The sequence below is a fragment of the Branchiostoma belcheri genome, unplaced genomic scaffold (assembly GCF_001625305.1).
Source record: "Branchiostoma belcheri isolate BF01 breed outbred unplaced genomic scaffold, Haploidv18h27 scaffold45, whole genome shotgun sequence".
NCBI classification, from domain to species: Eukaryota; Metazoa; Chordata; class Leptocardii; order Amphioxiformes; family Branchiostomatidae; genus Branchiostoma; species Branchiostoma belcheri.
This window is the reverse complement of record NW_017804076.1, coordinates 1895358-1917078: the sequence shown is the minus strand read 5'-3', so window position 1 is coordinate 1917078 and position 21721 is coordinate 1895358. Positions and strand designations below refer to the sequence as shown.

At 38.1% G+C, this 21721-nt stretch overlaps 1 protein-coding gene across 1 annotated transcript in view; it reads right to left on the bottom strand.

The window, feature by feature from the left end:
• Positions 1-20982, bottom strand: part of LOC109478676 — a 34718-nt gene extending 13736 nt beyond the window's left edge. The window contains exons 1-42 of the mRNA XM_019780341.1: positions 20977-20982; positions 20679-20750; positions 20251-20316; positions 19866-19943; positions 19557-19625; positions 19150-19221; positions 18898-18975; positions 18684-18755; positions 18259-18330; positions 17900-17971; positions 17687-17770; positions 17430-17507; positions 16880-17020; positions 16348-16419; positions 16154-16231; positions 15815-15892; positions 15268-15339; positions 15073-15138; positions 14302-14448; positions 13823-13894; positions 13597-13668; positions 12332-12403; positions 11981-12049; positions 11728-11796; positions 11487-11564; positions 11238-11306; positions 10841-10912; positions 7976-8047; positions 7547-7624; positions 7181-7374; positions 6547-6697; positions 5930-6126; positions 5302-5466; positions 4640-4751; positions 4238-4327; positions 3662-3846; positions 3438-3535; positions 2560-2839; positions 1938-2102; positions 1420-1568; positions 759-928; positions 346-578 (exon numbers count right to left, since the gene is read on the bottom strand). Of these exons, the coding sequence (XP_019635900.1) occupies positions 346-578; positions 759-928; positions 1420-1568; positions 1938-2102; positions 2560-2839; positions 3438-3535; positions 3662-3846; positions 4238-4327; positions 4640-4751; positions 5302-5466; positions 5930-6126; positions 6547-6697; positions 7181-7374; positions 7547-7624; positions 7976-8047; positions 10841-10912; positions 11238-11306; positions 11487-11564; positions 11728-11796; positions 11981-12049; positions 12332-12403; positions 13597-13668; positions 13823-13894; positions 14302-14448; positions 15073-15138; positions 15268-15339; positions 15815-15892; positions 16154-16231; positions 16348-16419; positions 16880-17020; positions 17430-17507; positions 17687-17770; positions 17900-17971; positions 18259-18330; positions 18684-18755; positions 18898-18975; positions 19150-19221; positions 19557-19618 (4156 nt within the window). The 5' untranslated portion in view covers positions 19619-19625; positions 19866-19943; positions 20251-20316; positions 20679-20750; positions 20977-20982. The remainder of the gene's footprint in view (positions 1-345; positions 579-758; positions 929-1419; positions 1569-1937; positions 2103-2559; positions 2840-3437; positions 3536-3661; positions 3847-4237; positions 4328-4639; positions 4752-5301; positions 5467-5929; positions 6127-6546; positions 6698-7180; positions 7375-7546; positions 7625-7975; positions 8048-10840; positions 10913-11237; positions 11307-11486; positions 11565-11727; positions 11797-11980; positions 12050-12331; positions 12404-13596; positions 13669-13822; positions 13895-14301; positions 14449-15072; positions 15139-15267; positions 15340-15814; positions 15893-16153; positions 16232-16347; positions 16420-16879; positions 17021-17429; positions 17508-17686; positions 17771-17899; positions 17972-18258; positions 18331-18683; positions 18756-18897; positions 18976-19149; positions 19222-19556; positions 19626-19865; positions 19944-20250; positions 20317-20678; positions 20751-20976) is intronic.
• Between the last annotated feature and the right edge of the window lie 739 nt (positions 20983-21721).

The window sequence follows — 21721 nt, the reverse complement described above, 5'->3', positions numbered from 1 at the left end:
GTGCACAAAGGATACCAATGAAAGGAGAAAAAAAACAAATAAGGAAAGGTAGCATTTCTAAAGCAAATACATTACATTAACCTTCCCATTTGACAACAAACTACATTGAATCCCTCTGTTTACTGTTACTAATTCACATTCATGTGTACATGTATATGCTGACCAGCCTCTCCAACTTGCTACATAATGTACCCAACACAGGGTGTCTGCTATAGCACCAGTTACTATGGTGAGAGCCATCTGGTGCAGGCCAGTGACCTTATGTGCGTGGAGAAAAAGAAGAAACTGAGCAAAAACAAATTATGTTTTCCTTCTGCGAAGGTAGACATAAAAACAAACTCTTACCAAATTCTTTGACGTAATACTTTGGCACTCTAACAAACACTCCACCAGTGTCGTCCTCCACACTTATCACACTTATCTCGTACGTGATTGGTTGGTTCAAACTGTCATAGAGACAAGCGTCGTTTATCGTCATGGCAACGATTGCTATGTCCCCGCGGGGCGGCGTCCCTTTGTCGACCACGATGATGTAGAACTCTAACAGAGTGCTGTCGTTCCTGCTGTCATAAATAGTTCTGCAAAGAAAAACAACATATGATCTCTACAAGATTACACCGTTTGAAAAAAAAATATGTTTTCCAAGTGTAGTTTTGTACAATTTACCATTAAATCTTATCTTTTGTGCATGATTTTAATACAGTGATACCAATCGTCAAATATAAAGTTTCTCAATGGCGAAGGTCTTGCTTCCATACGTTTGGTTGATCTGTGTCCTGTGGAATGTAGTGTTCTCGTTGTCACCGCTGTCTCTGTCCTCCCACACTAAAGACAACACGGGCGTCAGTCTGAGCACAGGCTGAGGATGAAGGGTGAACATCGTCTCCTCTAGTGTGGGACAGTTGTCGTTTACGTCTTCTATATAGATCTAAGTGGTTGAGAAAAATCTTTGAGTTTTCTGTGAGTTACGACTGGGAAAATCTTGAAATGTTGCTCTTGCATATATTGCATTGAGTATGCTGCAGACGTAAATGCTCATAAGGGTAGCAAGACATTTCCTGAGATTCCTTACATTGTTAAGGATTGTTTATAGACCTATCCTGAATGTCCATCACAATTAACAGTTCAACCAATGAGAGAACGGCAATTAGCGATTTGACCAATGGGCGGAGGTGGGCGGGGCTTAGGATCGGTCTATTGGGCGAGCTATTTTAATATCGCAAAACTTGATGATGGTTGCTTTAACTCCACTTCAAACGGTTCTCTTTGGCAAATACTTGGTTGGGCTTTCCTAGACTAACTGTGTAAGACTGATGTGTTATACTTATAGTCGATTTAACGATGATGCGGAATGAACAGATAACTGTTTTTTCGGCTGTTAGACTATTTCATAGTGCATGTGCAGAAGTATAAACGTACCTTGATAGCCACTGTCCCTGTCCTTGGTGGTGAGGCGCCGTCATCCTGTACCTCTAGTATCAGTGTATATTCCTGGGCAACCTCATAATCCACTTCAGTATCAATACTCAACAAGACAGTTGTTGTGGTCACTTCGAATGATTCCGTACCTACAATAAGACATATTTTAGGTATTTTTCTCGATTAGTTGCTTCAAGTTCATCATTACCTATGTAAGGCTGTGTTTAAGGTTTTTAAGTCGTAAAATGATTTTTTCATTACCCTTTGCTTTCCCTTTGATCTAGAAAATGAATAAATAAATAAATGAATAAATAAAATAAATGTTGAAATTAAATACATTTTTGAAATAAAATATATTTTATATATTTGGAAAATTTTTCATTTCAATTTTTCACATATATAAAATGTTTTTAGATAAATGGATAAATTTCTTATACGTTTTGGTCAGAAACTTATTGTAAACTCAATATTTAGACGTTTTTAACGTACAACAGCATAGTATAGTAAGAACCCCCCACCTGGTATGTTGGGGTCGGGTGCCGGGGTCGGTGTCTCGGTATCACAGGTGACAAACGACAGCCCCTCTACTGTCACCCAGGACAGGGGCGCGGGGGACGGCGGGACGGCCGCCAGACGGTTAGCGGGGGTGTCTTCTTTGATCGTAAAATGGCGAGCTTCATTTCCTGAAGATACAAATTTTAGTAGACAAACCCATGCGTTAATATGATAAGGTTAGATGAAATTTACCAAACAGCTAAAACGTAGGTTAGCCTCTATGTACGGTCTCAGCATATAGGTTGATAAAGAAGTATGTATAGAAAAAGGAATACACAATACAAATCCATCTACAGAGAATATAAATTTATCTCCATGGGTATACATTAAACATCGTAAAACACAAAAATAATGACACTTGAAAATTGAAGAAAACATCATAAGATTTTTAGATCTTTAAAAAGATATACTAGATGCCTGGAATACAATGAATTGTTAAAAGTTTGTATTTATATGTACACTTGTATATTGTCAAGTGGCGCTGGAAAGATAAGTTGCACAACTCGAGTGCAGCATCACTTTGTCTTGTTGCTATTTTGAATAAAACAAAATACATTGAAAAACAGTCGCTAAATGTGCACGCACCTTTTAGAATGGACACATTGTAGAATGGCCCTGTAGAGAAAATGTCGGTCACAACTACCGTCTGCACGGTGCCGTTCACATGCAGGTCCTCCCGTACGGTCACCTCGTAGTCCAGAGGGTATCCGCTGACGTCGGCAGAACGTCTCCTCCTGCTCCCACCGTCTGCAGAACTGCCAATCACCTGTGACGAGAAGGTCGTCCCGGAAATCTCCAGGAACAGGGAGGACACGCACTGTTCCCGCTCAGCCACGAACAGGACAAAGTGGTAAGTTTCTCCAACCTATTTTGAAAGAACACAAAAACGACTATAAAACTAGAAAGGTATCATTTGCAAAGCAAAATGCGTAATGTTAACTTTCACATGGCCTGGAACTACAAACTACTGCTCTGTTTATTCTCATTCAAACACATTCGTAATATACTATGATATACTAGTATGCAACAGTGGGTTTTCAAGTGCTACCAACTGACGCTTCTGACCGGTCAGGGCATTTTAGCCTAGCGGCAGGGTCCAGCGGTAAGCGCGTTGCGTTCACGCTGGCTGCGCGGGTTCTGTTTCAAGTATATGGTGGTCAGCCCCTATTGCTCTGCCCTGCTACATAATGTAACCCAACACCACAGGGTGTCTGCTACAGCACCAGTTACTATGGTGACAGACGTCTGGTCCAGGTCATTGGCTTTGTGTTTCGAGAAGAAGAAGCAGATGGAAAACAATATGTTTTCTATGCTAATACTAAGGATACAGGAGACATTGAAGTATCATACCAGGTCTTTCTTTTAATAGTACAACCTTTTTTGAATGTCTTTCCCCACTGGAGTATCTGTTAGATGTTGATACATTATACGGGAGGAATTGCAACCTTTGTATTTGATCTTACCGTCAAGTCCAATGCCACGGTATCGTTCGATGCACTATTTCCTGGAACACATTCTCCCCCTGTGACATTCCCGGAAACAGGCACAATACTCCCTCCACCTAAAATATGGAACAAATCGTCAACAATAACAACAAGAATAGTGGTAACAGCAGCAACATAGTACACTTATGTGTCTAAGTACAAGGGATGAGGAAGGCCTTTCGCCAGACTTGTAACCATCTTACCATCTTCCTTAGCCGGAAGTAGACTGATTTTCCTACACGCGGTGTTTGTAGAACCGTCACCCTTCTGTCGCCGTAGGTCAACAACTTTCTGTTTGTCAACAAACAACCAGAGCTCGTCCCCACCGCCGACGGTGATGATCTCGTTCCCGGTATAAGTGATGGCCACACGAATAGCCAGGGTAAATCTGTGTAACAATGTGAGAGGTATATCAAATCACAGTTTTACTTCTTCTTTATCGTAATTTTGTGTGTGTTGTGTGGCATTTTCATACGCAATTTTCCTGTACTCTTAAAGGCATCGTTATAATTACTCCGTACACATCTCAAACATTGCAGTCTTACGTATGCATTGTTAAGCGTAATTTATGACACTGAAATTAGGTCTACGAAGAGCTAATTACCGCACGACAAATTGTACATGGCACAAAAACTGTTGAACATTGTACTAAAAAATCCTACTTACTAAAACAGCAGGAGCCTAGCGAAAGCCTTTAGTGTTATAATCGAGTAAGTCTAATAATGTGTTTCGGTATTTTCAACAAAGACATTACCAAACACTATAATAAGGACACTAACCCAAAGTTGTGGAGTATATTGTTGCAGTCTCTCTGTTGTTCCGACCTGTATCCCAGCCCGTCCATGGGAAAGAAGCTGTCGCTGTAATATCTAGGGACATAAAAGAATACATACATAGATACATACTTCAGCAATAAAACAAATTAATTACATGGACATAAAACAAATAACGTAGAACTTATGTTCAGAATAAATCAAAGTATAAGTCCTATTTCAGTCCGTTGTGATGGCAAGCTTTGTTCTAAAGTACAGGCCCTTGATTGCTTGTGGCGTGTACAGCAGGTTGGGTCCCATTTTGAAAGCTGGTTTGCACCACTACCTGTATGATTCCATCTCTTCCTGCATCCAGGTTCGGTGTTATGTGAATGTATGCAGGGAATAAATAAGCACGACTTAGTGTACCTGTAGGTATCTGTGGCGTTCTGCTTGTCCAGCCTCAGCGTCGCTTGTCGAACGTAGTTGACGTTAGGGACAGACGCGAACCACTGAGAGATGGAGTCTGTAGCGGGGGTGTCTGATAAAACACAAAAAGAAGTGTTTGTGACAAGACTGAACAACGACAGATGATGTGTTATCACAAAGGCTGCTACTTTTTATTTATTTCAGCTTCGTTACATGAATGTGCCTGGACAGGGAAACAGGACGAAGCCTTTTGCTTACAATAATGGAAATACAAGAATGCTGATGATAATGATCAAAGCGTAACTATGCAAAACACAGTATAATTAAGGTAAAAACGTAAAAATAAGAGATAAAACTAGGCAATTTGCTACTCGATAAATTATCAAATTAAATAAACAATAATAATAAGATAATGAATAGTCAATGAACAAGCAATATGAAAATAGGACTTACGTTGGTGGGCATTGGAGAACTTAAGATATATAATTAGTGGTCAATGGATAATCTTTCAGCAGACGGTTTAACATTGCCGTTGGATACATAATGTATAAGGCTATATTTCCTGTGTATACTTTGGGTGCTTACAATGCAATGATGTGTAACTTTTCTTAACTCTTTCGTGCGGACAGTCCCATAGATTGTTTATAGTAAATCATACATACCCGAAAGGGCCAAAAATGCCCCAAAAGGACTGTTGACGTAAATCGGTTCTCCCAGTTCCCCCTGTCTGGTGCCGTCGAAGTCTGGGTGGTTCACGCTGAAGTCATAGTACGTGATGGGCAGGTCTAGGTCATCTGTTACATTTGACGCCGTCCCGTTAACGGACACTGAGGATGAAATGGAAAAACAAGAATGGAGTCTCATTAAGGTGTCTAATTTTGATACTAATTCTGATGATTTAATGGAAAGGTAGCCAACACCCTGTACTTTTTATTGACTGAAATTCGTGCCTTTTAGCTTTGTTATGGTGATCATCAAAGGTGGTGAAGGTTAGACATCTAGGTAAACAATATTCATAGAAAATTCAAACTCTACTACTAATATCCACCAATCTTAATCAGCATCACTAATGAACTAACAGAACTATTCAACATCTATATGTACGCAACTGGAAAAATTGTAATCTATCCAATAGTAGAGTTTGAAGTTACTATGTGCTTTCCAAGGATCAGTTATTTCAAGTAAAAGGCTAAAATGAAGAGCAATACTAACAAGGTAATCTTCTAATGCTGCTAGCTATTCTTTTACAAACTCATGAAGTTCAAAGAAACAGATTCTAAGACCAGGTACCTAGGTCCTCTAGAGTTGTGACAGGTTCCGGCCACCCCACTGCGCTGTAGCTGCCGTTGTTGTTCAGGATCACCGTACACACGTAGTCTGTACCGGCTCTGACATCGTCTGCAGCTCCGAACACGACTGACGAGTTCGTGACACCATCTACGGCGATGTCTGGTGCATCGCTACTGGTGCAGTTCACATCATACGTCCTGACAATTTCACAAAATAGTCAGATTTGTCAATCTATTTCCTATAGCCGTAAAAATTTTGCCGCGGCGGCAGCTAGCTATATTACTTGGTGTCAACGAGTTCCACTCTACGATAGTTCTTGGGAAATACTAGTGTTTGAGCACCTCTCTCGGTTGATAACTCTGATATTTGAAGGCATGGTTGTTTCTTCTTATTTTCTGAGCTGATATTAGATACTCAGTGGTTGGTACGATCTCCAGTTTATTAGTCATTTTGTACATCATGCATAGTCTGGACATTTTCTGTCCGCTTTCTGTCTGTCCAGCAATACCCATTGTAGATAGGTTTCTTTTCATTTCTGCGACACTATAGCACCCCGGCCCTTTCATACATAATAGGTTTGTGACATGAACAGGATAATACTGTAAAGGTCCACTCACCAGAAGCTTCTGTCGGTCACGTTGTCTCTAGGACTACATCCTGATGTATACTTGTCGAATTCAGGGTGAGAGGGGTACGGGATGGTTGGGGGTGTCCAGGAGACTGTGATCTCATTCTGTCCTGAGGCTGCCGGTTGCACATTCTCCGGTGCTGTAAAGGGTAAAACGAACTCTTACCTGTTTATCAGACAATGCAAAGTATGTTGAGATCGTCTCACACCTGTGAGTACCTACTGGCAATCACTGTTGATTCAGTGTGATAAAACGAGAAACTTAACATTTGTAAACTCACTGCATAATCTTTACCTTCACATAGTCTAGCTCAACAAACCACTACTCTTCCATGAACTTTCATGATACTACTCTGTTTATTAATTCTCAAACACATCCATATATATGGTGACCAGCCCCACTAACTTGCCACATAATGTAATTCAACACCACAGGCTGCCTGCTATAACACCAGTTACCATGGTGATAGACGTCTAGACGTCTGGTCCAAGTCATTGAATTTTGGTTTTGTTTGGAGAAGAAGAGGAAACAGAGCAATAAAATGTTTTCTTCTGCGAAGGTAAACATAACGATACATACATTGAAAAAAACTCAGAGAGCGCATGATAAATTTTTTACTCACCACAAACGAAAGTCTCAGGGCACACGGATAGGAAGTAGTTATTGCTGGCATTTCTTTGTGATGAGATGAAGGATACGCCAGCTGCCTGGGCAGGGGTAGCGCACTCCCCTCCCGTTATGGTAGTGAGGTTCCATAGGTTCGCCATCATAGTAACCATGGAACAGCTACAGGCTAGAGGGTTGCCACTCAGGTCACTGAAAAATATCATGTTACGTTACGTTGGTAGTATGGTGTGGAAACGTGCTTTAAAATTAACAATAAGATAATTTTACGATGAATGGACCTTGAGTCAACTATGTCAGCAATGACAGCTGATCGCGAACATTTTTCAAAGTATCACGTCTGTCTTTCGATAGCAGGACTTACATCTCGATTCGTGCGTTGTTCATGATGCCGTTGAATACACCGTCTGCTAAGAACTGGATTCTGTTGTTGGATAGGTCACTGGAACATTTCAAAGTCATTGTCATAAACATGGTAGCAACAAGACAAACGTTAATGTGCAAGGGGTAAAAGCAAGTAACTTGAAACTCAACAGAAGTACTTCAACTCCTATTGAAAGACTAGCATTATTCCAAAGAGGACTAGATTTAGTCGTGGTCTTTACGTTGTCCTAAGACTACATCATATGTATATTCAAAGATTCTCCACTATAACGTTCTTGGTATATCGAATGAACTTTCTGGAATACAGCTATTCTTCAATGGTCAACGTTCTGTTACGGATGACAATATAATGAATGGTTGCACCAGGCGGTTGAAATTTGAGTCTCAACCTAGCTGTGTTGGTGCTTACAGTTTTTCAAGACTTGCGAGGTTGTTGAATGTGGTCGACTCCAACATCTCAATCATATTCCCCGACAGAGATCTGCAAAGGAAACAATAAACTTTTATTGCAAATGACATATTGAGCTATAATCAATTAAAAGCAACCTAGGGTTGTGTAATATCATTGTTGATGTAACCATTCATAAGATGAATTTGCTGCAAATGTAGGTTGGTTTTCAATTTTGAAAACTCACAGTGTGCCCAGCTGCACAAGGGAAGCTAGGAATCCATCTGGTATCCGCTGAAGTCGGTTATTTGCCATGGACCTGAAAATATGAAAAACACAGATTTGATTAGCATGCATAATAGAATTAAACTTTGATTTAGTAGAAATGAAATTTAGTTGTAACGAAATTTATACACATGAGCTACTTTATTGAGTCGTTATAAAAAGCTACCAGTTCAGGAGAGACTATGCAAGTGCTGTACGGTGGATGCAGTGGAAAAGGAAATGCAATATTTTAAAAATAATTCATAATATTTTCCGATGACCTAAGATAGTATTTACATACTGCGTGTTACCTTGCCATTTGCCTTCGGGGTCGAGTTTGCAATTAGATAGATAGATAGATAGATAGATAAATAATACATGTTACATATAATTAGTAATGTATTGTTACAGTATGTGATATCAATACACTATTTTGGTGCCTTCATACAATCAATTGTATTCACGTTTATCCTCCAATCATTCACATTCAAAAATAAACACGGATGTGCACAAATAGAATATCAGACTTACAAGTTTTTGAGACTGCCCTGAGTGCTCAGCAGGTTTGAATCCAGTGTCAGCACTGCGTTGTTGTCGAGGTTACTGTAAATAAAAACACAAAACAGAATCTTTTTAGTTCAAAGGTATCCAAAGCTTCTTAGATCTACAATCGTGAAAAGCAGTAGATAAATGAAAGACATTTGTTGTACATTTATGCTCTTACAAGCTACGTACAAATCATAAATAAAGCACGAAGATATCTAACTATACAAATTGTACACTATTACACCATACATATCAAATAATTGTAAAAATGATCTTCAGCATGAAATCAATTGTAGAGATAAGTAACACGGAGTACTGACAGCAGCGTCAGGGTCACACCGTTGAATGCATCAGGGTCAATGTAGTAGATCAAGTTGTTCTCTAGGTGTCTGTAAAAGAATAATATTTTACATCCGTAACTAATTTCACCAGGTTTGTTTCTTACAGTAACTTTGAGCTTCAGTACACGATAGACAATGTAACACCTAGCTCCAGTGCACAGTGAACCAGTCATATTAGCCCAGATGAAGATGGCAGACAGTTCTAAACGCCGGCTCATTTTAAACAAATGGTTGTGTATAAAAACGTTACTATTCAAGAAAAATATTTTAGTTATAAGGGCCATGAAAATACTTGTGTTTTATGAAACGTTTTGCAATATTTTGTAAAATAAAAGAAAGGAAAAATGTAAACTCACAGCTCTTTGACGGTGGATACGTTACTAAAAATTCTCCCTCTCAGCACCTTGATGGCGTTATTTGATATGTCACTGTCAATAATAAAGAACGACATTATCACTTCAATACAGAGCGAATTGTCTGCTAAACACCAGGTATACAAATGGTAAATATAGACACTGACTGTAACAAAAATACTAGTACAATAAAGCTTAAGTGAAGTGACGCAGACGTTTGTAAGCTGTAAGGGCATGTGCTGAGTGTACATTTAAGTTTGATCTACTAAGATGTACTCACAGGCTGTTGGTGATGGTTACGTCGAAGGCTTGCTCTTCTATCGATGTCAGCTGGGTGTTTCCACTCATATCACTGGGAATAAATGATATGATAAGATAGTACGTTTGACATAACTTCTGTCCGTCGCCTTCAGATTAGACTATGATTTCTACTTCTAAGAAATAACAAGAAATGAATTTGAATATTGATAAATCAATATAACATATCAGCTAAAACATAAAGCGTGATGGTGGTTTCACCGGTTGACAAAATTAGATTCATATACAATATTTTGATTTCATTCAATGTCATAAAAAGCTTGCTGGTTACTTACAGATTGTACGCCCTAACTTTGTTAAATGCGTGTGGTGGTATCACAGTGAAGTCCATATTATTTAGATACCTGCGGAAAGACCATAAGTGTATTGTTTTGTTGTCTAAAATATAAAACTAATAATAACACTACGGATTGCCACAATTGGTGTCTAAAATATCTTTGGAATCACACTACACTCTTGATACGGCTTGACTTGGTATTACTGTTTTACTTCAATTTAACTGCTACAATAGGAATGAAAAGAACAAAATATAGAATATTCGATACAGTGAAAAGACTCACAGATAGTTGTTGTGATGGTCGAAGGGAGCAACATCATCGAAAGCGTAAGATTCAATAGTTGAGACAGGATTGCCCTGGAAATATCTGTAAAAGAAAACCAAGATTCGGTCAGCAAACATATATTACATATATTGAAAATCAGAATATAGGTACGGTGGCAGAATTCATTTATTCAGACAGGCCTTGTATTTTCTGCAATATGACAGTTATTATCCATGCAATGTCTTTAATCCTTAGTTTGAAAAGTAATCAGTCATTCACTTGGCATTATATAGGACTACAGATCCACTTGTATTGTAACAGTGCTGCAATTTCATACTTACATGTTTCGACTTGTAACCTCGTGGAAAGCATGCTCCCTTATAGAAGATATCCTGTTATTCTGCAAATCTCTGAAAGCAAAATTAGCACGGTGTCATTATTTGATTTTTTTACTCATAAGAAATTTCGTAAAATATGATATCTCAATTAAAGACTCACAGGACTAAAGAAGTTCGTACTTACAGTGTATAGTCAACGTTGACTTTATAGAAAGCGTAGGGAGCGATGTCGGTGATTGCTCCTCCATCAAGGTAGCTGGTTAAGATAAGGCATGAAGCAAAACGGAGCCAAGCATTAATTGCTTGTTTGTTTGTTTCTCAGCTTGTTTATTTAACCAGGGAAAGACATATGGCCACAATGGCGTTTCTTCAATGTTGCTGGGGGAATTCCAAACATAAATCAAATAAAGGATGAATACTAGTAAAAATAGCTGATCATGAAATAACGTTAACAACTTATTATATTGCCATATATAAGATTAGGTAAAGTAACAACTTCAGAAAGCTTGGAAAAGTTTTTCTATTTCTTGAATACATTACAGAAGGCATGCAATTGGAGCATCATTCAAAATACCACTTACAGATATCTGGCATGAACGTCGTTGAATACGTAAGAATTCAGCAACTCGAATTCAGCATTCTTGAATGTCCTGCAGACCGAGACCAATAATGACATGGTCAGCAATGTAATGAAAAGCCACACAACTTTTACCTTCATGGCCGGACACTGTAATTGTAATCTATAATTATATCAACTTCTGGCTGATGCTTCTATCTTTTACCAAATTCAATTCTATCTATGTATTACATATATCCAATAAAGTACTTACAATCCTTCATTCGCCACACACCGTACTTCGTTGAATGCATACGACTCCACCAACTTTGTAGGGTTGTTATCCAGATCTCTGTAAGACAACGTGGAACATAATGTGTCAATCAAGGTTAGGCATTCGACGGTGATCTAGTGGTCTGAAGTGAACAAAAGTTAGCTTTAACTTTCTGTTTGTGCATTGCCACATACTAAGTTAAGGAGCAGTAGAAATGTTGATGGAAAACGCAAATACTCACATCTTCGATGTTGCAACGTAGTCGAAGGCGTAGCGCTCTATGATGGAAATAGAGTTGCTTTCCAGATTCCTGATATAGAATATAAGTCACATCATGATTTTCAGTTCTGTCTCAAACCTAGTAAATAACTGCCAAAAAATGAGCAAATAACTGACCGTGGATAATAGAAGAAGCATTTCGTTTATTTCTCAAACTGTAAAAGAACCCCACTATGGTCGTTTCTAATGCATGTGTAATGAAATGATATACTTACAGGATATCTACACTTATTGCCTTAAAAGTGTGGTTGCGGATTGCAGTTATTCTGTTGTTTTGGAAGGTCCTAAAATGGTAGATGAAATTGATTTGGTTAAGGTAGAGTATGAATCTGAACATGTTCTATTGTTACAATATACCTGATTTTGTCCCTTATATAAATATGTATAGTCTTTGTGGTTCCTTTTTGTTATTGAATGCGAAATAAAAAAAATACCAAATTGAATATTTTTCAATAAGAGCGATCAGCCATTTTGAACTATGTATTTTAATTATATTGAGAACAGTTTTCTTTCTAATCGATGTTAATAGATGATAGTACAAAACATCTGATCATGCAGGTACGTACAGGTCATTGCCAGAGATATTGTAGAAATCCCCGGTATTTGATAGAGATGTCAGATCGTTGTGATTCAGTTGCCTGAAAGACACAAATGGATAGTTGGATAATGGTACCTATGATGTAATGTTAAAGTCATCTAATGCAATTTCAGGGCAAGACAACTGGGTTTTAAAAGTTTGGTAATTATTGCCTCCGGGGGAGGAGACATCCTTCCGCGGAAGGGCTTTGTGAGAGTTTTAGAATTTCACGTTCGCAGCGATTCCTCGCGTTTGAGTGGACGGATTCTTTTGAGACTCGGTATATGTTTTGCTATCGGGCTGCAGATGATGCACGTTCTTTTGTTTTTATTGTATATGTGTTTTCGGGCGTGAAAATGGAGCCTTTTGATGGCCCCAGAACACCCCTTGAGTGAGAAAGTGGGTCGCGACCGTCGATCTTTTGCGTGTGTCAGATATAGTCGGTCTCGTCCACAGTCGCACAGAGGGGTGACGGGTCTCAATAAATTCTTAGTTTTGCGGCGCGCAACAATTGTTGTTGTGCACATACATCTTCTGTATGCGAGGCGCAACAAATGTTGTTTGGAGGGTATTTTTAGTACGCGTTCACAGGACGCGTGATCGGCAGCAACTTCCGGGTTGGTCAATGGGTCAGGGGTCAACGTACTCTTGCGCAATCTTTGTTTTGGATGTTTTCGGCGTATATTACGACTATTAACTTACAAATACCGCGGTATACGGTCTCAGACGTTCTCGGCGTTCTTTACTTCCCCGATTTATACGAAGAATTGGCGGAAAATGGAGGAAGTGACAATAAGGATGGCTTGCTACTTCAGCCGTTATTTTTAACGTCTGATTTAACGGTTCCGGTTGTCATTCTGAGTTTCATTACGAGTTCATTGCGGCAGATTAAATAGAATTTCATAAGTTCATGGGTACATGTTATGGGCTGCAGATGAAAATGTTGACCTGTGTTAACACAACCAGGAACGCTAAACACATAAAATTCAACACCATCAACTATACATAACAAACAACATATAGAAATATACAATAAAAAGCCCGGAGGTATAAAATCTCAGATTTTACTTGTTTTAATAATGTAGTAAGTTGAATCAATCCTATCCCATAACATACTGATATCTGTGAGACAAAAATGTGATGTCGCTGACGGAAAACCGTTGCTTGTTTCGTATTGTAGGCTGGTTCTAGCTAATTACTGGTGGTACCCCAAAATAAAGGGACTCTTGAACAAACACAATAAAATGCACCTACACATGTCTGATGTCTGGCAGCTGGTCCAAGGTCCCTTCCTCCACATATCCAATCTCGTTGTTGTCGAGATTTCTGATGGAAAACGATTTAAAGATGCAGAATTTTTATTAGTTTACAGACATTTGGGGAAAACAAACGATGTTTTTTTAATTATCAATGGCCACTGTTTGCTATTTCATTGACTATTAAATCACAAAGTAAAAACAAAGAATCCTTGATTACTTACAGTGTCTGTAGGAAGACAAAGTCTTTGAAAGCATCCTTTCGTATCCAACCTAATTTGTTGTTACTAAGGCTCCTGGAATGAATAATTTGTGATCACTAAATGTACATCTAATAGAACCTTCTGGTCTGTGGTGAGTGACATTGCTCTTGTAAAGGTCGCCATTCGTTAATTCATGTGATATCATAACTTTGCTTGGATATATGATAGTTATAAGAAGTAGTCAGTTTCTGTTTCTTCACATACATGTTCGATTGAGATAATATCCTCCTTTTACTTGATCAACAAAACTGTAGACCATATAAAACACGAGATATGCTGAAGAAAAGTACAAACCACATCATCATACATTACTTTTTCAGTATGTGTGTGTGCTTCTTAAATTAACGGCATAATTTTCATTACATTTATGTTGTCTATATGAAATTAAGTCCACCGATGAACATTGGCTGTAGTATAAGGTCTAAGGTAAGAATACATACAGTCCAAATAGATTTCCGAGCCCGTAAAATGCAGTTTCTGGGATTTCTGTAATCGCGTTGCCATCCAGAACAATACCCAGCAGTCGTGTCAGGTTGCTGAACGGATTCTGATGACGGAAGTCGAAGTATCTATTGTTCTGGAGGTTTCTGGGGGGAAAGTCAAAATGTTATTGACTTTAGTAAGGTACTTTGGATATTTGTACAACACAGCTCTCTCTCTCTCTCTCCTCCCTCTCTCTGTATATATATATATATATATATATATATATATATATATATATTCAGCCTGTTACCTACATAATTCAAAGGCACCCGATGCTATTTTAGGGCGGCAAAAAAGGACGTATTCTGAATAAGGAAATCTGTATGATATTGACACATTATTACATTTGCATCAGTATTCAATAGAAACTTAAGAACTTATGTTTTATCATTTCTGTAAACTAGGCCCCACTGAAAATCAACTTGTCAAAGATGAGTTGGGCTACCCAGGTGTGTGAAAATGAAATAAATAAAATACATTTAAAAAAATAAAAATAAAAAACAAGCCCCAAAATGAGCCATTTTTTCTGGGTGGTTCCCATAAATCAGCTTAGGATCCTTCCCTTAACCGTTTTCTGTTGTGCTTTTCGATATGTTAGCTCCATAAATGTTGATATACATTTTCAACTTAGATTTCAAGACCTAGATATCGCATTGGACACCGTAACTTTAGCGGCCTCGATAGTGATAGATGATGATGATACATGTAATAGCCAGACAAAAACTTACATGATCCTAATCTCGTCTGGGAATGTTCCATCCTCAATTGTGATGATTCTATTTGAATCCAGGAATCTGTTTTGTGAAAAAAAGTCATTGATATTACCACATGATATCAATGACAAATAGTTGCACTCGTCATACAAGATTGATACTTTTTAGATAGCAATAGGCAAAATGTATTTTTGAGGAAAAAATACTTACAAATTTTGCAAGGATGTTAGGTTACTGAAGGTCCCCTCTAGCAGGAAAGTAAGTCGGTTGGAGCTTATGATCCTAAGACAACAACAATGTGAAACATTAGCATGAATGTTCATCTGAGTTGGTAAGTTACATGATGAAAATTAAACCGTTCTCCAACTCCAAAGAACTTAACTCACCAGACTCAGTCTTCATCAGCTACCTGACCCAAATGCCCCCCCCCCGTTTGGGTTGAGAGAAGGTTACTCTCTTCCTTCTCAACCTGGTCGGGTGGCGGTACCGACTTCCCAAGAACTTTGACCCAGTGTGGTCGTCATACGTGCAGAAGAAAATACGAGTGTACACCACTTAGCTGCCTGATAGCTGATGACGACCGAGAGATTTTGTCCAAAAGCCTAGTAAGTGAGCCAAATTCCTTTTGAGTTGGAGAAAGTTTATAATTTCCATTAATATGAATTATCAATTGAACAGCTAATTAAGAAAAGGCGAGTAGTGGTTTCAAACGAGTAAAAAGTAAATGCACAGACAAACCTATTTCAAAGCTACTTACAATTCCCGGACTACTGGTGGATATACGTCATCGTACTTAGACACTGGTAGGTACTGGATACGGTTACTGCCGAGACGGCTGAAAGAACATATTTTGATTTGGCTTGTTAAACAGACATAAGGTTGTCTAGCATAAGTAGTAAGGATAATGTTCAATTTCATTGTCAATGTTATGTACACATTCAGCTTCACACCATTAAATGGGATATGTAGCTAGAGCACAGTAGTTTGTAAGGTGCTCATTGTGTTTGTAGAATTTGTCATACATACGAAATGTTGAGTTAAAAACATAACTTTCCAGTTATGTTTGAACAAGATAAAATACTCAATGAAAACTTACAGGTTTTGTAGATTCCCAAGACACCGGAATGCACCAGACTGTAGCGTTGTCTCGTCCAATGTATTGGTACCAAGCTCACTATGCAAGAAAATACGACATCATGACAATAATGCTAACTTGTTAGGAAAACTAAAAACGAGACAAAAATTTCAGAAATGGATTAATCAGTGCAATGTAATAGTGGATAGTCTTACAGAGTTGTCAGGCTCGTCAGATGACACAAGTCATCCTTACGAATAGAAGCGATCTGATTGTCGTGGAGCCATCTGGAAAAGTGTGCAAAAATGTAAACAAATAAGACCTCAATACGAACTAGGGCTATATTACTTATTTATTTTTTATTTCTGTTCTGTTCTGTTTTTTTCACCCGGAGTTGCCCAACTTAGTGGTTGCCACTGCTTTGCATGGGCCCTGCATCATAAATAAACAACAGTAGTATTCATTCAGTCACAAACAAAAGCATTAACATACAATTAATAATATAAAGATAGTATGGAAAACAATAATAATGTTAATGATGATAGAGAAAACAAGAATAATAACAAGAATAGATAATAATAATGATCCATTATTAATTCCAAGATTCACATTTTTACAAATTATCATTAAACTCGACTTATTGTACCAATATACATGCAATGCATTTAAACTATTTAACTATTACTTATCATGCGTATAACAATAAATTTAGATTGCCGTTATGTCAGTAATGTAAATTTCACTCACAAGGTCTGTACAGACGATAGCTTTGAAAACGGTTGACCCTCGTGTTGAATTCTCCTGGCCGCATAAAGAGACAAGTACACACCCTCGAAGGCATTGTTGGAGTACTCAGTCACATTGACGATTTTGTTGTGGTCTGCGTGCCTACACGTTTGTGATATAACCTTTGTAAGCATCATATTCATCATAAAATCGTAAACTCAAATCCAATCATGATCACTCAAGTTATGGCAAGTTCTTTATTGTACTGTGTTCTCACCTGCTTCGGTTATATGTTACCAAACCTATTTCTTTTATTCAATTGATTTATTCAATTTTTATAAGTTGATAAAGGGAGGCCTTTACATACGTACAAGCGTCGGGCCACCCTTGAACTTTTTTGTATGATTTATATTTCCTTCTTATGTATTGGTATTTTCAAGTGGAAATAATATTCTGCGTCTCTTTTGCTGCCCAATACATGCAAATAATCAACTTCAAGTGTCAGCGATATGACCCGCATATTTGGTAATACCAAACAGAGATAGAATAGATCAGAGGAAAATTAACTCACAGGAATCGCAGATTTGGCCAGTCCTCCTCAGAAAATGCAGGGTGTGGAAACGTTGTGAAGCTATTGTTGCTGATAAACCTAAAAATGAATGAATGAATGAATGAATAAACAAGTAGATAAATGAATAAAATAAACAAGTGTATATAATCCACATGATAAGAAGTTCATTATAGGGTAGAATATTACTATATCTTTAAGTTACATGAAGTAGCACAATTGTAATTTTTAACGTACACACATATGTAATCTAGACTTACAATGTCGTCAGTTGAGTGAGGTTGTAAAAGGCGTCAAACATGATTGCTTGCATGGCATCTGGTACCTGTTGACTGTGTAGGATCCTATGAAACAGCATTATATTTTTATCATTCCTATGCAATTATCATGATGATAATAACGTAACGTTAGATGATTAGGCAATGTAGTGAGTTCGTAGATAGAAGTCAATTTTCACGGATCATAAGTCTTACAATGTCCTCAGCTCGCCCAAGTTGGTGAAGGAGCGACTTGGCAGCTTCTTCAGCTTGTTGTAGTTTAAATCTCTGCAAACAATTAATAGCAAATGTAAGTGTTGCACTCTAATATGCCTTTAGTGACATGTAACTATAGAAAAACGACATTAGTACAACCAATTGATATGGTGTTAATGATAAGAACTGTTACCGGGCTTCAATAGAGAGAACAACTGGAACGCCACGGAATTCTCTCATGTATATCCAAGTTGCATCCAGTTATCATCTACATACACACTAGACATACATGTAAGCAATGATATAATCTTTATATGTGTGCTACTCAATATGTACACACGCAAAAAAGAAATACTTACAAGTGAAGTAAACTGTGGTAGTTGTCGAAGGTGTTCCATCCAATGGTCGTCATCAGGTTCCGATGCAGTTCCCTGAATAAGAGATACATATCTGTATATCCAATATAACCGCCCCTCGGCGTAACACACCAGCTTCGCGGCGACAGCTAGCTATATTCTACCGAACGACTTGTTACATCTGGCCTTTGAACATCTAGCTCTAAACTTTTTAGCTATCCAATGATTATGCCCCTACTGCGCTTGGCGGCAGCGAGTTCCACTCTACGATAGTTCTATCGAGTTTTGGACACCTTAATCCTTGGTTAACTATGGACATGGCATTTATATCGAATGGCTAGGACGACATCAATGAACAAACTTAGTCACTACATTTTAAGGCCAGTACCAACTGCAAAGTTTACGAAACTGATGATAAAGATAGTTACAGGATCTTTAGATTTGTCAGCTGAAGAAATGCCTTTGCTCCGATGTAACTGATCTCGTTGTTGCTGAAATTGCTGAGAGAAAAAAGGAAAAGACATCATTAGCCACAAACTATTCAATGTATTGTAAATATTTTGATTCAACAGTAGTACTTTCAAGTTTTGCGGGTCAAAAAATTCATAATGTTTTATCGAAATGTTTTATCACCATACTTACAGATGCATGATATTAGACACGGCAAGCGTGTCCAACGTTATCCTTGACAATGAAGTTAGCTTGTTTTGGTCCAGAGATCTATAAAAGAAATGGCAATTTAGGAGAAAATACAGTAAGAGTAAAGAGTGTCTAAGTGGCATTTGGTATCTACTTAGACTATTTCAACCAACTACAATTTACCAGTTGATGTTACATTTCACGCTATTCTTAGAATAGCTTTTGTCTAAGAAGATATAGAAAATAACTACTTACAAGAACTCCAGGTCAGCCATATTTTCCAGTGCGTTTGACGGGAACTGTTTTATCTTGTTCACACTGAGGCCCCTGTAGAGAGATGTTAGGCAGGGCTTGAGGACAATCCTTTTTATTTATTCATTCATTTATTCCATTCAGAACATAATGATGCTGACAGCACAGACAACTCAGTGGCAGCTAGAAAAGTAACATTTGCAAAGCAAAGGCCAGCCCCCGACTTTGCCCTGCAATGTGTTACATAATGTAATCCAACCCCTCATCGTGTTTGCTACAGCACTAGTTACCATCACGTGTCTGTCTTGCCGTCCAGGGCATTGATCTTAATTGTTTGCAGGAAAAGAACATAAACAATTTGTTTACCTTCTGCGAAGATAAGCATAATGAACCAAGTTGTGAACACTTACAAGTAGCGAATCTTGGTTCCGGAGAAGAGTCCACGGGGAACCCAGCTGATGTTGTTTTCCATAAGGCTCCTGCAGTAGCATAAAACATTTTGAACCACTGTTACGTCATTTGACTTCTGTCCAATATTTTGTTATTCAAATTTTTGAAACCTCTAGGGGGTACACTGATTAAATAATGCTCTGTAATTATGATCTAATAGGCTGGTGAACAAACAACCATATTCTTACGTTAAAAGTATTCAAAAGGACTAATCTAAAAATCCAATGGAATAATACCAAAGCCAAAAAGAATCTAGTACAAGAACTCACACATGTGTAAGCGTGTCTGAAAACTGTAGTTTTGGATCCACGCCAACAGGGAAGGCAATGTTGTTGTAACTCAGGTCTCTGGAGTTTAACAGTAATGAGGAAAACGTTAGTCGTTAGTCTCAGTCCCACGTAATGTGTATATAATACTTCAGTATAGATTTGTTTTCAAATTATCGTGAACGTTTATCTGACAATCATAGTACAATGTTTATTCCAAAACAAAGAGTACACAGGGATCAATTTTTCAATGGCCACTGTCGTCTCCATCAAGATAATTAAAGACCGATTATGGTCAAATGAACTCTATTTATCTGTATCTAAAAATACCATGGATTCTCAAAAATGTATTAAAACAATCATAAATTGATCTTTCTAGATAACTTACAGTTTTTGAAGAGCCGTACAGTTGGAGATGTCGGGAAAGTATCTGAGATCTGTTCCATGGATAGTCCTTGTGAAGAGGAGAAAGCACAATAAGGCATGAATTATTTAGAAATATATTCCAGGAACATCTGATCGGTACGTCCGGTCATGTCTGACAACACAATAGAGACAGATACCAGGAAAGTATGATAGTCTTTGCCTGAAGTATCAATTGCCAAGAGCAACCATTACCAGACTTTTCTGGAATTCATCACCATTGTTATATCCCACTTTTCATGAAGTGAAAACTACACCTGTTTCACTTGAAAAGTTTTGATCACTACGTTTTGATGTTTCCGCCTTCAACTACACATAGTGGTGATGGTTCAGACCATTGACAAATACATGTAGATAATTTTTTATGACCAAGAAAAACACCGATTGTCTTACAATTTCCGGAGGCTTCTGAGGTCTGAGAAAGTTCTTTCGTCGATGTACTGTAGTCTGGAGTTTACTATGGTACTGGAGAGGCAAGGGAAACAAAAAGTCACTCAAGGGCGAATTTACCTTGTCTGTAGTTCACATAAAATGCACCAAACAAACACCAACTACAAGAATACGCTGGGTAAATGATTGCAACATTTCTTATCATATTCTTTTAACCGCTAACAGGCCAACATAAACAAACCAGAGATTTGGTGGAAACAGGATTTTATTAAGAATTGTATAATGTATGTAGCAGACTTACATCTCAGTGACGGATGTTGAAAAGGTTGTCTCTGTCAGATTGAAATGGAAATTCTGCCCTCTTATGGCCCTGTGAATTGCACGAGCATCGGGTGGTAGCGATTAGTTAAAGAGGCATTATGTAACATTCTTGCACCAAACTTTTGAAGGAAAAAAATTCATATGATTGTAATTTACTTCCACTTTTCAACATATTTGTGCAATTCTGTCATACTTATAACTGGTAAAACATCCCACACGATGTGCACTACGTTTGGGCCACCAACTCAAACTACCAGAATGTTGCTGACAGCTGTGTTTCCAGCTATTAAGCACACTCGTAAGGCGTCATATTCCGACATCTCCACTTCCTGAATGACACGTATTTGCAATGGAGTAAGGCTGCAATTGATTCAACTCAATTTATGAAGAAATGACGACTAGAAAATTGACTTTTTTGTTTCGTCCTAATGTTACACAATGCAGCTTTAATACGTGCAGCTTGAATTGCAACTGACTACTCCATTAATTCCATTAGCATCCCAGTGAAACAAATTTAAACAGATCTTGTATTGGTTTATGCAATTTTTATAGCTCAGCTATCCATACTTTACATATTTAGATAGACGTACGGTTCCTATATACTTACACAGTAGTACCAGAGCTACAGGAGACCGTCTGTGTCCGTGAATTGCAGGTACAAGACGAGCAATGGCTCCCAGACCAGTCCGAACCTGCGCGCCGATACTCACTTTGTAAGGTATCGG